Below are 15920 nucleotides of genomic sequence, written 5' to 3'. Positions count from 1 at the left end.
ACTAGTGAAAAATTCACACAAATCATTGTTTTAAGGCTTTTTGTAACGTGACCTACCTCGATCACATTAACAAAACATTACCACATTACAGAAATGATGAAATGCAGGCAACAGACTCTCTCTATTGTAAAACAGAGTTGCATGAATCTATAATTGTGCAACGCATTTTTCATAATACACAATTCACAAATTGTTCTTTCAAACATGTCAACAATATCAGACACTTCAATGCGTGTTATTAAACAAAGTAAATGGAACATTCATGCTCTGTTCTTGTCAAATGAAAATTTTATCATGTGAAATCTGTCTTTTGGGATGAATTCCTATCAGTTTATTTCATCATCAAGACAACGCAGCCATATACTTTCCTTTCATTAGCTATTTTTCTGATGACTTATTAAGCTGAAGTTGATGAGCTGGGCGTTTGTATAAACAGGGCAGCCACCAATTAGTTAAAGCCAGATTGTTTAAATGCCAATTTAAAGTCCCAGCTGTGCATTCAGTCTTGTCTAATGCTTGAAGAATGTTGCATTTTTTTTTCATAAGGCTAACTTGGGATACAGAGAATCATAGAATCCCTACAGTGTACAAACAGGCCAATGTTGACTCTTGGCAAATCACCACCAATGGATGTCACATTAAAAGAAAAAGAACTGTTCAGAACTTTTGCTGGCAACCAGTGACCAAAAGTAGATTGATACTTCATGCAGTCTTCAGTTAGATCATGCCTATTCTGTACCACAACTCAGTTCACCTGCATCCACATCAATACTCACCTGTCTCGTTTTTGCCGATGTTTCAATGAAAGGAATTCCGTAACTGCGTGCTAGATCCTGGGCTGGTTTTGTCTCTACTGTCCTCGAGGGCAAATCACATTTATTTCCCACTAGGACCATGGGGACGTCATCAGAATCTTTTACCCGTTTTATCTGTTCTCTATGAAACAAAAGACAAACTTTTACAGCTTTTAATTCAGAAGGATATTAAAATCCACGACATGGAGATGCTGGTATTAGACTGGGGTGGACAAAGTTAAAAATCACAACACCAGGTTATAGTCCAGCAGGTTTAATTGGAAGCACTAGCTTTTGGAACGCTGCTCCTTCATCAGGTGGTTGTGGACCTGATGAGGGAGCAGTGCTCCGAAAACTAGGGCTTCCAATTAAACCTGCTGGACTATAACCTGGTGTTGTGTGACTTTTAACATTAAAATCCACACTTCTGCGACATGTTTGAGAGATTGGGAGAGCAATGTTGCATTGGGCACATGCTGTTTCTCAGTCAATGCCAGCATTATGCCTGTTCAGGTCAGGAATAGCACAGCCACATGCAGTGCCCCCAACCCTGCCCAAACAGCTTGCCATGACTCCTGATCACAGGAGAACATTTTCACACTCCATAAATTGTCCATTTTTCTAGTTTCAAAGTCAGGAAAAACCCATTTGGTATTAGTCTCTGCCAAATGTTAGATATTCCTGTGAGAAATGGGCAGAAACTGACCAGCTCACTTCATACAGAACCTATGGATCAGGTAGAGAGAAGTATAGGGATTTTCTTCACATCAATCTGCATTCAATTTGAATTCAGCAGACGCAGACCACATTTCCCAACCTACCGTGCATACATGCCCTGTAATAATATTATTACTAAGAAAGTGGTATTTCATTAAGAGGAAAAAAATCTACAGAACTATTATACACCCAGATGTTAGATATCCTAGGCGGCCACTTCACCCATGTTGGTTCGAAACAACTATTCAATTAATCCAGATATATCTTTCAAATCCAGTAAACTCGTTCTGAAGAAGGGTCTCAGGACTCAAAATATGAACTGTTTCACTCTGCATAGACGCTGCCAGACCTGCTGGGTTTCTCCAGCAATTTCTGTTCACGTTTCAGATTTTCAGCTTCCGCAATTCTTTGATTTATTCAATAAGTCTATACCATTGTGAATGTTTCCATGCCACGTTTAAAATGCAGATAGATTCTTGTAGGCCGCATTTACAAAGTCAGAACCCTTTCCTTTCGTCTCGAATAGTCTGTCACATAATACAGAAGAGGCCCTTTGGCCCATCAAGTCTGTACCAACCTATCTGCACTAATTTCACTTTCCAGCGCTTATTCAAGTGCTCGACCACCAAATAGTGTGCCATATCAAACAGAGCAGGCAATAGAAGGTGGAAGAACAAGGCTCCCTTTCTAAAACCCACCTATAATGATGAATGTCTTCAAATGATTTAGTGTTATTTATGGCAAAGACACATAGGAAGCCCTCGCCCGTCCTCATGTACTGATCTCTCATTGCACTGTACTCCTCTTGACCTGCTGTGTCGAGAATATCTAAAAGACACGTTTCTCCATCAATTACTACTTGTTTTCTGTAAGAATCCTGAGAACAAACCAGATGAAAGACGAGTTAGAACATTAAGTGCAACTTTCTCATAAAGTAGTAAGCAATATACAATAGTGAAGCATCACTCAAGAACCTGAGGGATCTTAATTAACTTACAATCCAACATTAGGCACATGTTGAGTGTACTCTGGGACTTTGTTATTAGTGAAGAGGAGGTTCAGGATTGGCCAAAAAGCCAATACTTTTGTGCCAGAGCAGGGCAGCTGAATTATGTCCTCAAGTATTTAGAGGACTGGTTAAATACAGTCACTTGTCCAGTTATTCCCAGAACCCAAAAACCAGTCAATATGTAATTTCTATACTTCAGAACAGACATAGAAAAATACAAAAATATACAAAACAGCATGGTAGGTAGCTAAATTTAAACAACCAATTAAAAAAAGGTCAAGGGTCACTTTAGGAAGTGCGTTTTACCCATCTACTCTTAAAAAGGTAACATCATGACTTGCCTAGAAGATGAGAAGAGGTTTCACTTGTAAAACTAGCTTTCTAAAATATGTGTGGTAAGCAAGTGTACAAGGGAGTTGGTTATAAAATTGAATGTAAGACATGGAGGGGACTAAGGCAGTCAGCAGAAGGCTGAACGTTTAAGCCACACCCAAAGTTTAATCCCAATGCACTCGAGACCGCCAGATGTACCATTAAAATAGCAGTAGCCATTTGGTCATTTTTAATCAGCAGCCTATTTCACCCACTGTCCTAATCAACACCCTTCTCTCAATCAGAACACCAAGGTGTTCACTCAGCTCTGCTATGGACTACAAGACTGTGCGTGCAGTTTGGCTTGAGAGTGTAGTGCCTATTCACATTCTCGATACATAAATTCTTCCTTTATAAAGTTTTAAAAAAGCAAAGAAAGTGATGTTTAGTCAGAGGAAGAATTTGTTTGCCTAGGGAGGCAAGGCAGAAGAGAAGCAAGAAAAAAAAGTGGTGTACTTCAAGGGACCGGATATGGGTCATTCTGCTCATGACCTAATCCAAAGTTACTTGTGTATAAGTACATCATGGTAATAGAACTCAATGCAGTGTTACAGCTACAGAGAGGCACCCTGCTTCCTGAAATCTATGACCAGCTCCTTCATTTTGCTGACAGTGAGGGAGAGATTGTTGTCTTTACATCACGCCATTAAGTGGTCTATCTCCTCCTTGTGTTCCGTCTCATCGTTGTTTGAGATCCAACCCACTATTATGGTGTCATCAGCAAATTTGTAAATGGAGTTAGAGCTGAATTTGGTCACACAGTTATGAGTGTATAAGGAGTAGGAGTATGCAATCTTCTGGGACACCAGTGTTGAGATTATTGTGGAGGTGGTGTTATTATCACAAACTCTCATCGATTGCAGTCTATGGGTCAGGAAGTCGAGGATCCAGTTACAGAAGGGGGAGCAGAGACCTCAGTCTCAGAGTTTGGAGGTGAGTTTTGTTGGAATTATGGTGTTGAACGCAGAGCTGAAGTCAATAAATAGGAGTCTGACATAGATGTTCCCCAGGATATGTGTTGGCTCAGGGAGGTCTCGTCTGCCGTGGACCTATTTGTGACAGTAGGTGAATTGTAGCAGAACAAGGTGATCTGGGAGGTGAGAGTTGTTGTATGCCATTACTAACTTCTTGAAGCATGTCATAATAAATGGAAGTCAGAGCCACCAAGCTGTAGTCATTGAGGTATGTTGCCTAATTTTCCTTTGGCACCAAGATGACAGTGGTCTTCTTGAAGCAGGTGGGAACCTTGCATCATAAAAAGGTTAAAGATGTCTGCAAATACTGTCACCAGCTGGTCCATGCGTGATCTAAGAGCACAGTTGGGGATTCAATCCAGGCCAGTTACTTTCTGTGGGTTCACCCTGAAGGCGGCCAATCTGACGTCTGCAGTGGTGACTGTGAGAACAGATATACCAGATGCATTTTTGTCAGCGATTCTACTCGACTTCACTTTATAGCCAGATTGTGTAAATTTTGTCACAGTCAACGTGTATCTGTGTTGTTAATCTGGGGTTCTAATTTAGTTTGCTATTGTCTCTTGGCAACCCAGATGGCTTTGTGAAGATCATACTTAGATTTCCTGGGTTAGTCAGGGTCACCCACTCTTGAACACCTCAGACCTGGTCTTCAGTAGTGGATCTTCTAGTTTGTCCATTGTTTCCGGTTATGCAACACTCGGATTAACTTCTTTGGCAAACAAACAATCTTCTACACACTTACTGATGAAGTCTTTGACAGCAGTGGCATACTCATTTAGGTTGGCTGCTGATTTTTTGAATATGGACCAGTCCACCCAGTCACATAAGAGCTTGTCCATCACCTCAGTTGGAGCATTGTACTACTTTCTGTAGGGGCTCCTCGCACTTCAGTTTCTGCTTTTAAGCTGGGAGAAGAAGCACAGCATTATGGTCTGATTTACCAAAATGCAGGTGGGGAAAGGAGAGGGAAGCATCTTTGATGCTTGTGTAGCAACGGTTCACATTGTGTTTGGGTGCCTGGTGGGACAAGAGACATGCTGGTGGTATCCTGGTAGCACACTCCTGAGGTTGGCCAGGTTGAAGTCACAATGAACAAGGCCTCAGGGTATTCCATCTCAAGGCTATTTGTAGCAGTGAATATTTCATCAAGTACATTCTTCACTTCCACATGGCATGGAAGTCCAGCGTTGAGTGATATCAAGCATCACTCTAGAAAACATTCTGTACCATTGTCACCCTTAGTGCTTCCTTCAAGTGGTGTTCAACATGGAAGAGTATCCATTCAGGGTGACAGGTGGTTTCCTTGACTATATTTGACCTTATGTCATGAGACCTCACTGCGTCCAACAATGTTGAGGAGCCCCAGGACAACTCCCACCCAATTGTAAAGCACAATGTTCCACCTCTAGTGCATCTGCTGGTGGAACAAAACATACCCAGGAATAGAGATGCTGTTGCCTAGGACATTGATTCATACCTTAAAGGCAGTGTCAGGCTGTTTCTTGACAAGTCGGTGGGACAGAGTAACAAACTGTTAGCATTCAGGTTCAGCAAGTAATAGGGAGGGCAAACAGATGTTGGCCTTTATTTCAAAGGGAATGGAGTATGAAAGTTGGGAGGTTTTGCTAAAACAATACAAAGGCATTAACCAGACCTCAGCTGAAATACTATGAACAGTAAAATAAAACAATGAAGTGCAGATACTGGAAATCTGACACCCTAATAAAGGGTCAGTGGACCCAGAAGGTTAGCTCTGTATCTCTCCAAAGTTTTGCCAGCAACTTCTGTTTTTGTTGTTGTGAATAGTTTTGGGTCTTTTATCTAAGGGAAGATATACTGACATTGGAGACTGTCCAGAGAAGGTTTACTTGGCTGATAGCAGGTCTGGAAAAACTATTTTATGAGGAGAGGCTGAGTAATTTGAGCCTGTACTCATTGGACTTTAGAAGAATGACAGGCAACCTTATTGAAACATACTACTGTATATTCTTAGAGAACTTTACAGGGTTGATGCAGAGAGGCTATTTCCCTTTAAGGGAGAGTCTAGAACCAGAGGGCATAATCTCAGAATAAGGGAGTTGCACGTTTATGACAGAGATGAGGAGGAATTTCTTCTTTCAGTACAGAATTCTTTACTGCAGAAGGCTGTCAAGGCTGCATGATTAAGTATATTCAAGGCTGAGATTGACAGATGTTTATTCATAAAGGGAATCAAGGGGTTTGTAGAAAAGGCAGAGAAGCTGAGTTTTGGATTATCAGATCAGTCATGATCTTAAATCACAGTGGTGCAGACTTGATGGGCAGAAAGGCTTACCTCTGCTTCTTCATCTTATGGTCAGCTCTTCCAATTTTGGCATAGTCCCTCTGACGTTAGTTAGGAGGACTTTGAAGATTGGCAGAGCTGTGGTGTGCCATAGCCATTTCCAGTGCCTTTGAAGGTCAGTTCTGAAGGGTCACTGATCCCGAAACTTTAACTCTAATTTTTCTCCACAGATGCTGCCAGACCAGCTGAGACTTTCCAGCAATTTCTGTTTTTTTGTTGTTGGGTGGTCTGTTCAGTTTCAGTCCTTATATCAGACTTTGTAGTAATTAATTATAATGGAATAGTTTACTAGACAGTTACAAATCAATCACACTAAAGTGGATCTGCAGTCCATGAATCCAGACTAGGTACAGATAGCAGATTTCCTTCCCTAAAAAGGATATTATTGAACCAGATGATTTTATACAACAATGGTTTTATTAATTAATGGATTTTTCTTCTTTAACCAAATTCAAATTTGGTTTCCTTGTTATACATCTCTGTGACTCAGGTGGGATGTGGGGTCAAATCCCATCTGAGTCACAGAGATGTACAACAAGGAAACAGACCGTCAGTCCAATTCATCCATCCTGATGAGAAATCATAAATTAATCTAGTCTCGTTTGCCAGATTTTGGCCCATGTCCCTCTAAACCCTTCCTATTCATATAACCATCCAGATGAGTGGCATCAGTCAAGCACTATCTCCACTTGCTTGCATTTTTAGTATTTTTCATGTTCAGGAACAGACAACTAAATATTTTTGTAGTGTAGTCACTGTTGTAAAGTGGGAAACAGCAGCCAATTTTCATATTGCTATAAACAGCAAAGAGATAACGATCACTATAATTTTTCTGAGTGTTGTAGATTGAGGGATAAATATTGGTCAAGACACGAAAGATAAGAGAGCCATGACAGGTTTTTCAAGACAAACAGGGGTGTTATGTTCAGCCAGTTGCACAAATGGGACCAGTTTAACACCTTAATTGAAAGACTATTATCACTGGTTAACTATTAAACTATATAACAAAAGAACAGGGCTTTGCAAATGCTTCTTCCATCAGGTCTTAGTCCCATGCAATCTAACCTACATAACTCCTCCTGCATATGCACAGTTGTGATTGTTGGTATTGGTACAGTTAATCCTTTAGTCTATACTAATGACTGAGCATGACAACAATCTCACCATTGTTACACATGGAAATTCTGGGCTGATGTCTTCACGTTACAGTAACATAGTTACTGCACTAGAGGGCTTCAACTGTAGAGTGACTATAAAATAAAACTGCAAAGCTATGCATTATTCCAGTATGTCCCAGTATTTTGACACAGAAGTATGTCCTGCAGGGCAGTGGAATGATCATAGCTGAAAGCCCAGGATGTAACTTAAGTAAACATAAGCAGTGAAGCATCAAATGGAGCTATGTAAATGTCTAGGGGAACAATGGTTACGCCACAAGAAATAACCAAGAACACAGCTTAAAGAGAAAGAATAATTTTACAAAAGACTTCATTTCACAGTTTCTATTTAGTCCAAATGTCCTTCCACTTGCTTAAAGTGGACTTTAGATTTTTATGAGACTGAAAACATTTCACAGCACAGTTTCAAAGTGCAGCAGGGGAATTGGTGTGTACTTTGGGTCACGTTAGTCCTCAACATCTCACCAAAACAAAAGTGTAAGGTCTTGTCATTCACCATATTGCTGATGGCAGGATCTCAGCATGCACAAATTGCCAATCAGCGTGTGCACTTATCTGATCAAGAGACAGTAAACTTCAAATTGCACTGCATTGGGTGTGAATTGCTTTGGAATGTGGTGAAAGAAATGAGGCAAAATGCAACATTGCTTTTTTTCTCTGCAAATTCATCCTATTAGAATTAGGTTTATTACTGCTAATGGCTGTGTTATGAATCTGAACAGTCCAGCCCTTCCATCAGTGTTGGAACTGTGTGCTGGGAGGTAACTTTTTTTTTAAGAAAAACAACATTATACAGTCAACTAACTTGGTTTATGAAGCCAACTGTGTTCGCAGCCCCCTCTACCACTTGCTGAATAGGCAAGGCTTATTGAAGTTATAATGAATAAACATTGAAATTTATTCAGAATGTTCTCCACAGGTTCCACGTTCTCCTGCAGCTGATCAAGTCCTGTGCTATTCTCTCACTGGGGACCACTTCAGGGACAGGTGCTGAACTGCATGAATGGCACACAGAAGCACTCAGTCGCCTCTCCTCTGCTCTACTAAAAAAATGGATTCTTTTGTTTCCAGTTTACGCAAGTGGAAATCTGCCCAGTTAATGCAACTAATGCATCAGCAGCCCCCAGCAGCAATGAGGAGATTGAATGAATTCAATCTAGGCTGTCAGTCCTGAAATTGCCCAAAAATCACCTGTATACATTTCTTTGAGAACACAGTCTTAACACTATCAATTCAGTGCTTCTTGTTTAATGTACCTCTGTGTAAGGTGATGTTGGGAACCAATGAACGTGTCTTTCTCTAATCTTCCATAAAGACACTGTTGTTTATCCACGCCATATTATTGCATCATTTTTGAGTCTATGTACCCTTGCAACCAACTCATCGTTAGAGGTATTTTTGCTGCTCAATTTTTCTCATGGACTTACCTCCTCTGCTTTTGGAAACCCAAGCAGGTCAGATAATTCAGTAAAACTGAAGGCTAGGAGTCCACAATACCATAGCAATAACCATCACTTCAGATACACATTTCATTGCCATTCTGAAATATAACCGTACAGAATTTAAACATAAATGCTAGCCTCTTAAAAAGGAGGGAATAAGAGAAGACAAAACTTACTTCTATCGTGGGATCATACTCATCTACGAAATGGTTCTGAATAAGCTGGATTGTCAGAGCACTTTTGCCTACGCCACCAGCTCCGACCACCACTAGTTTGTACTCGGTCATCTTTCTTGTTCAGAGACAGACCTGTGTAAGCAGACGGCCATATTAGCAACACAGGAACAGAAGCAAACATGGCAGTGCAGTGATTCCATTACTTTTATTTATTCATTCTTTCTTGGGAAGTGGAAACCATCGACATGTGTCACTGATCCTAATTGCCTTTGAACTGCATTGTTTCCTGGGCCATTTCAGAGGGCAGTTAAGAGTCAACCACATTGCTGTGGGTCTGGAGTCATATACAGGCCAGACCTGATAAGGACAGCAAATTTCCTATGCTTAGGGACGTTATTGAACTAAATGGCTTCAATCAACGATCACGGTCATGGAAGTCCATCCACTGAATTCAAATTCCATGGCTGCTGTGGTGGGATTTGGACCGAGAACATTGCCCTGGGTCTCTGGATTATTAATCCAGTCACATTACTACATCATTTCCCATGGACACTTGAGCCAGCAAGTTAATGCTCAATCACAAATTTGAATTCAGTTCTTTAAAAAGTAGTGTGGAAATACAAAGTTTAATCAGTAATAAGGCTGGTGCAAAGTCAAAAACTATTGGTTTATTTGCATTCTTTAGGGAAGGAAACCTGCCTTTCATTCTTGTCTGTGTGTGTTTCGAGATCCAAAATAACACAATTGTATCACCCATGTACGGCTAAGAGTCTTATCGATCACAGCTAGAGGTGGGCAATAAATGCTACCAGTGCCAGCCATGCCATGTATTTGGCAAGTATGCAGCAGCAGTGTGTCTCAGTGGTTAGCACTGCTGCCTCACAGTACCAGGAACCTGGGTTTGAATCCAGTCTGTCTGTGTGGAGCACATTCTCCCTGTGTTTGCATGGTTTCCTCAGGGTGCTCCAGTTTCTTGCCCCAATCCAGAGGTGTGCAAGTTAGGTGAATTGGCAATGCTAAATTGCCTTTAGTGTCCAAGGATGTATAGGTTAGGCGAGTTAGCCATGGAAAATAAGGGGTTATGGGGATGATGCTCTGCAGAGGGTGATGTGGACTCTCTGGGCAGGAATTCTATATACTTTAAGTGTTATGGACCAGACTAGACCAAACTAGAGCCCCCCACCCGACCTAAGTATTGTAAGGCAAGCGTAAGATGTTCCAGATGTGATTCGATTGGTCCACCACAAAGACATACTTTGTTACAACACAGTTAAAATACAAAAGATAAAAAAGAATTAGTATAATCTTAACTCTACTGAAATACTTAACAAAGTAATGTATTATTTAACTACTAATCATCAATTGTTTCCAAATAGGCAGCATTCCATAAACACACATTTTAGTAAAAATACAATTCAGCAAAACAGCTATGATCCTCATGAGCTGTCTCTCTTCAATTCAGAGAAAACAAACAAACAAAAAAATCTGCCCTTTTGGATTTTTAAGAGGAAGCCTCTCATCTAAAACTTCACTTTAGCAGCTTGCACCTCAAAATTTCAGCTCAGCATCCAACAGAAATCTTCTCAAGCAAACCTAACAACCTTCCTCAGTCTTAGAGCCCTGACCCCACCCAGTCATGATTCTTTTGTCTCGTGAAAAACTAAAGTCCAGGGCTGACTCCAAGCTGTTTACCCACAGTCTGTCTGAAGCAGACATTCAGCCATCAATGTGGCAACACCCTCTGCAAGAGAAACAACACAGAATACATCTCTCTTAAAGGCATAGGACTCGCACACAAGGATGTTTTTTTGAAAACAAGGTCATTCAGTCCCTTTTGAGACAGCTCTATCATTTAATTAGATATTTGTGATTATATGTACCAAACTCTATGGAATTTGAAAATTCAAAACTAGCAGGATACAGTTAGTATTTGTCACCCCTAAATGGTAAAAACTGCACACTATTACTCAGTAAGTGCTGTTCTGAATCCAGGTTAAAAATCACAACACCAGGTTATAGTCCAAGAGGTTTATTTGGAAGTACAAGCTTTCGGAGCACTGCTCCTTAGTCAGGTAGCTAGTGGGGCATGATGTGTCCTATGATCCTGCCCTACTAGCTACCTGACTAAGGAGTAGCGGTCCGAAAGCTTGTACTTCCAAATAAACCTCTTGGACTATAACCTGGTGTTGTGAGATTTTTAACTTTGTCCACCTCAGTACAAGGCAAAAGTGAGGACTGCAGATGCTGGAAACCAGAGTTTAGATCAGAGTGGTGCTGGAAAAGCACAGCAGGTCAGGCAGCATCTGAGGAGCAGGAAAATCGACATTTCAGGCATAAGCTCTTCATCAGGAATCCTATTCCTGATGAAGAGCTTATGCCGGAAATGTCGATTCTCCTGCTCCTTGGATGCTGCCTGACCCGCTGTGCTTTTCAAGCACTACACTCTCGACCCCGACCCCAGTCCAACATTGGCACATCCACATCCTGGATTTAGGTGTCAGCCATGACTGAGAGGTTGTTCTCACCTCAAAAGTGAGGTGCATTCCCACTCCAAGGACTTGAGCTCGTAATTCTATGCAACACTCTCACCAGTGCTGCCATACAGATGGGACACCAAGCCAAGGTCCAACCTGCCCTTACAGGTGCAGGCAAAAGATTCCCAGTCTCTATTTTGAAGAGGAGCAGGGATATCTCCCACTGCTCTGGTAAATATAGGAACCTTGTCAACCAAAATCAGTATATATATAGAAAATAATCTGGTCATGACCGTTTCGTGGAAACCTGCAAAGAGCAAATTGGCTGTCTCATTTCCTACATTACATCAGTGCTTGCGTATCAATGGCTACATGTCACTTCAGCATGGCCAGAGGTCAGAAAACGCACTACATAAACACAAGCCGTTGCTTTAACGCAAACTCTTTCATCAATGCTGTTACTCAGCAATGAAAGAGTTCAGATTTGTCATACACCTGAGCAGTTTTGTTTGAAACAAAAACCAAGTCTATTTCTGTAACACAATAACATCCATGCAAACCATGCCTTTAAAACTCCCACAATGTGTCAATACAGAAGAAATGATTGCGACAGCACTCGTTACAGCCTAATCCGTAATCAGTTATTTATGTCACAGAAAGAAAGAAAACTGAATTATTACTCATTTTGACTTCCATTTAAATTTCCCAGAATGTTTTGGTCACATCTGAATGTCAGGAGTCTTCAATTATTTCAGTTATTAAAGTACAGAGTGTCTTTACTTGGAAAAGGGCTGAACAAGTGTATAAAAATTAGTGGGCACATTTGTGAAATCTTGACAATTCACGTCATTGGTTGAAAGATTGGTATCAGCAGACCGCCCTCTGACCGGATCATGAGCTAGGCTTCAGTTTTCAATTACCCATCCCCCATCCCCACGCAGAGGCTGAAAGGTCAGTGTCTTAGATTAAGATTTGTAGTTTTGAGAAATAGAAAATAAAAAAAAAACAAAAACTTCAATGGGAATGATTTTGACCCAAGGTTATACAATTTGGTCAGGATTTGCCCTGGAGCATTTGAAACAGGGTGATGTTATCTTTTTAAAACAGCAAAGCAATGCAGACACACACACACACACACACACACACACACACGCAAACAGACTGATTCAGGGAGTTGCTTTTAAAAGCCAGAAGATATACTGCGCTGTACAGTTCTATGAGCAAAAGTAAATCACTCAGCATAGATTAGATTACATTAGGTAAGGGGTAAATGTAGGGGTATGGGTGGGTTGCGCTTCGGCGGGTCGGTGTGGACTTGTTGGGCCGAAGGGCCTGTTTCCACACTGTAAAGTAATCTAATCTGTACAGTTCTATGAGCAAAAGTAAATCACTCAGCATAGTGTCTGCTCTGTCAATGAAATATTGTTGATAGGTTCAAACATTATGTGGTGGCTATTTTTTTCAAAATCATGAGATTGTGTTTTACAAAAGGTTTAATACTATCAGTGGTCAGATAATTCAAGACAAATTTCAAAAATTCCATTGAATGGTGCTCAGCAGGTTACGGATGTATAAGTTGCAGATGGCTCGGAGTGTTAGCTAAAAGGTTTTAAAATATCTTGTTTTAATGATGAGAGCTTGTACTTCAATGGCAGGAAGGGATGGTATGTGTATCCCTGCCAGTAACCCCAAGTCCTCAGCCCCAATTCCCAGAAAACTACACAAAGTCAAAACCCAGAGGAAGAGGAGATTAATAAACCACACCTAAAAGGAACAGAACTCCACTGAAAATACTTGGGAGTGTCACTGTGACAGATAGTGCTAAAAATAAACATCTGCAGCAGCTCAGTTCATCAGACACCAGAACTTGTTTCACTTTAAACTTGAAATGGGAGAAGGCCATTCAGCCCCAAGTCCTATTCAATAAAAACTTGGTTGATTTGTACCAGATGAAATGAGGAAAGGCAAATGAGGAAATTAAAACAAACCAGTGCCCACAAATTATTTTTTTCCTATTCTTGCTCAAATCAGGGTTTGAAAAGATAAACCAGCAACATGGACGCGCACATAGACAACAGTGAATTGAGGGGTGCGTAAGTTAGGTTATTTTATTTTAGATTAGGAATAATCCGCGGCACAACATCGTGGGCCGAAGGGCCTTTTCTGTGTTACCTTTCTATGTTCAATGTCAACAGCCTTGGAGCACAGGTACATAACAAGCTACAAAAAAAAACACACATCCCCTTGGTTCGTATTGATAAAAATCAGTCAGTGAGTCATTTACAACATAGAAAGAGGCCACTCATTTAGTTCTCCATAAAGCAATCCAGTCAGTTCCAATCCAATTCTAAATCCTACATCTCTACAAGTTATGTCCCTTCAATGGCCACCCACTTTCCTTTTGAAATCATTCACTACTCAGCTTCCATCACCCTTGTAGTCAGCAAGTTCCAGGTGATAACCACTCTCAACCAGTTCTTCCTCGCACCCCTGCCACATCCCTTGGCTGAAGCCTTAGAACAAGGACTAGGGAAACAGATTTTTCAGCTTTTCTTTCTGGACCTTATTTTACTCAGCCATAAATCTCATACACTGCTATCTGATCTCCTTCACTTCAAGCAAAAAAACCCAGCTTTTCCAATCTAACTTTGCAGCTAAAGTTCCTCACCTGAAACCATTCTGATCAATTTCTGCTGCATCATTTCAGGACAGTCATACCCTTCACAGTCTGGTGGGAAGGTTGTCTTTAGTTAAACTCCATTTGAGACATTTGATGAAATGGTGCAAGTGAACTGTTTGTGATGTTTTCTAGTTGTGTTAGAAAGTGAAATGCACCATTGAGTACAGACTTCGGGTTTTATTTCCAATGCCACCTTGAAACAAATAACAATCAATAACATTTCTCAATTAAAATGAGCAAATCCCAGTACTTCCAAAAAAAAATCAGAAGATTCCATGGTTTGAACAACTGAAAATAATTGTTCTAACTTTATGTAGTAAAGTTTGACAATCTCCAATATATATTCTACTTATAGTCTAACATCCAGAACTAAAGAGGCAAAATTAGGTAACAAACTGTGATTGAACAGCTCACTGGCTGTACTTTAAAATTGTTAATACATTCAAGACAAATCCTACTCAAATGCTAATAATATGGTAGGTCACCAAATCTCATTAAAAAGGTATTCAAACATTTTGCTTCCAAACATCTAATGTTGAAAGTCCCCAAAATCCTATTCTATCACTACTTGTTGTTCCTGGCTGCTCAATCTCTTTCCAAAATCGCATTTCAATCAGATTCTGGAAGCTGCAGTTCAGTGCCTACTCACAGGTATAATTCCAGTTCTTTTGGAAATAGCTAAGTTTTTCCCAGGGAGCTCTAATATTTCTCAGCTGCATCAAACATATACTACTTGGGCACTTGCTTCACCCCATTTTCAGCTGCCCTGGACTATCAATGGACTCCAGGGTCTTCCTCTGTGCTAACAGCAACACAAAGTCTGAAGCCAATTGTTTGCGTCAATGCTCTGCCAGTTTCTAGTTGCAGTTGTAGCTCATCATTCCAAGCAAATGCACCCAGAGATAATTGGAATCACTTCCATGCACTGTGTCTGATGTCCTTAAACACAGCAGGCCCCATGCTAGATGTCCCAGATCCCCTCAGAGCCACCGAGCAATGTTACCAGATCCTGAACACTGTTCCTGTTCCTTCCAAAATTCAGCTCATCTAACCCGACAGCTTCTCCATCTCCATCCAGGACCTCCTAAATCAACGTTTGTGAATGCTTGCAATCTGCCAGATCACCTGTCCAATGCTGGCAGACTGAGTGCTCCCTGATACTGGAGACTTTTCAGTAATCTCTCAAGGCTGTTCTTGCTATGCTTCCTAATCTCAGGGCCCACCGCAACACTTTCAAAGCCCCTTCTCACAGTAGCCCTTATCCAAAGCAGTATTACTATACACTGAAACCTCATCCTGGTACAGAGCCAGGTGTTCTAATGTTTCCAGTCCTACATATTCGGTCAATGAAACATTATGTCTGCAGAAACTATTTGGCTTAAAAACTGTCCTCAAGATATCCTCAATTAATCATGAGCAATACAAAAGGTATTTACTGGTAATGCACCACACATCCTTCACTCTGCTTTTAAAATGTCACATTTATTTTTTGCAATGGTTCTCTTAGTCACAGTCAGTAATAGGAATTTCTAAAAAGGTAAAGACCAAAGATCTGTCCGGTTCATTACAATCATCTTTGATAGTTACAGGATACAGGAATAACATACATCACATTAATTAGCTGTCAATCTCAAACAATTTATCTAGAAGATACACAAGTGGAGGAAAACCCAGCGCAGAGCTTCTAGAATCTGTTCTTAGACCGTAAGATATGAGCACAATTAGACCATTCGGCCCATTGAGTCTGCTCCACTATTCAATCATATGTTGATATGTTT

The 15920-nt window shown here is 40.7% G+C and overlaps 1 protein-coding gene across 5 annotated transcripts in view; it reads right to left on the bottom strand.

Annotated features, from left to right (window-relative positions):
* LOC122561572 (GTPase KRas) overlaps positions 1 to 15920 on the bottom strand; it is a 61238-nt gene that overhangs the window by 6468 nt on the left and 38850 nt on the right. For all 5 annotated transcript variants that reach the window (XM_043713383.1, XM_043713385.1, XM_043713381.1 and 2 more), the window contains exons 2-4: positions 8989 to 9120; positions 2210 to 2388; positions 777 to 936 (exon numbers count right to left, since the gene is read on the bottom strand). In XM_043713383.1, coding sequence (XP_043569318.1) covers positions 777 to 936; positions 2210 to 2388; positions 8989 to 9099 — 450 coding nt within the window. In that variant the 5' untranslated portion in view covers positions 9100 to 9120. The remainder of the gene's footprint in view (positions 1 to 776; positions 937 to 2209; positions 2389 to 8988; positions 9121 to 15920) is intronic.

Source organism: Chiloscyllium plagiosum, chromosome 23 (assembly GCF_004010195.1).
Source record: "Chiloscyllium plagiosum isolate BGI_BamShark_2017 chromosome 23, ASM401019v2, whole genome shotgun sequence".
Lineage (NCBI taxonomy): Eukaryota > Metazoa > Chordata > Chondrichthyes > Orectolobiformes > Hemiscylliidae > Chiloscyllium > Chiloscyllium plagiosum.
The sequence above is the reverse complement of the archived record's forward strand: the minus strand, read 5'-3'. Positions and strand labels throughout refer to the sequence as shown.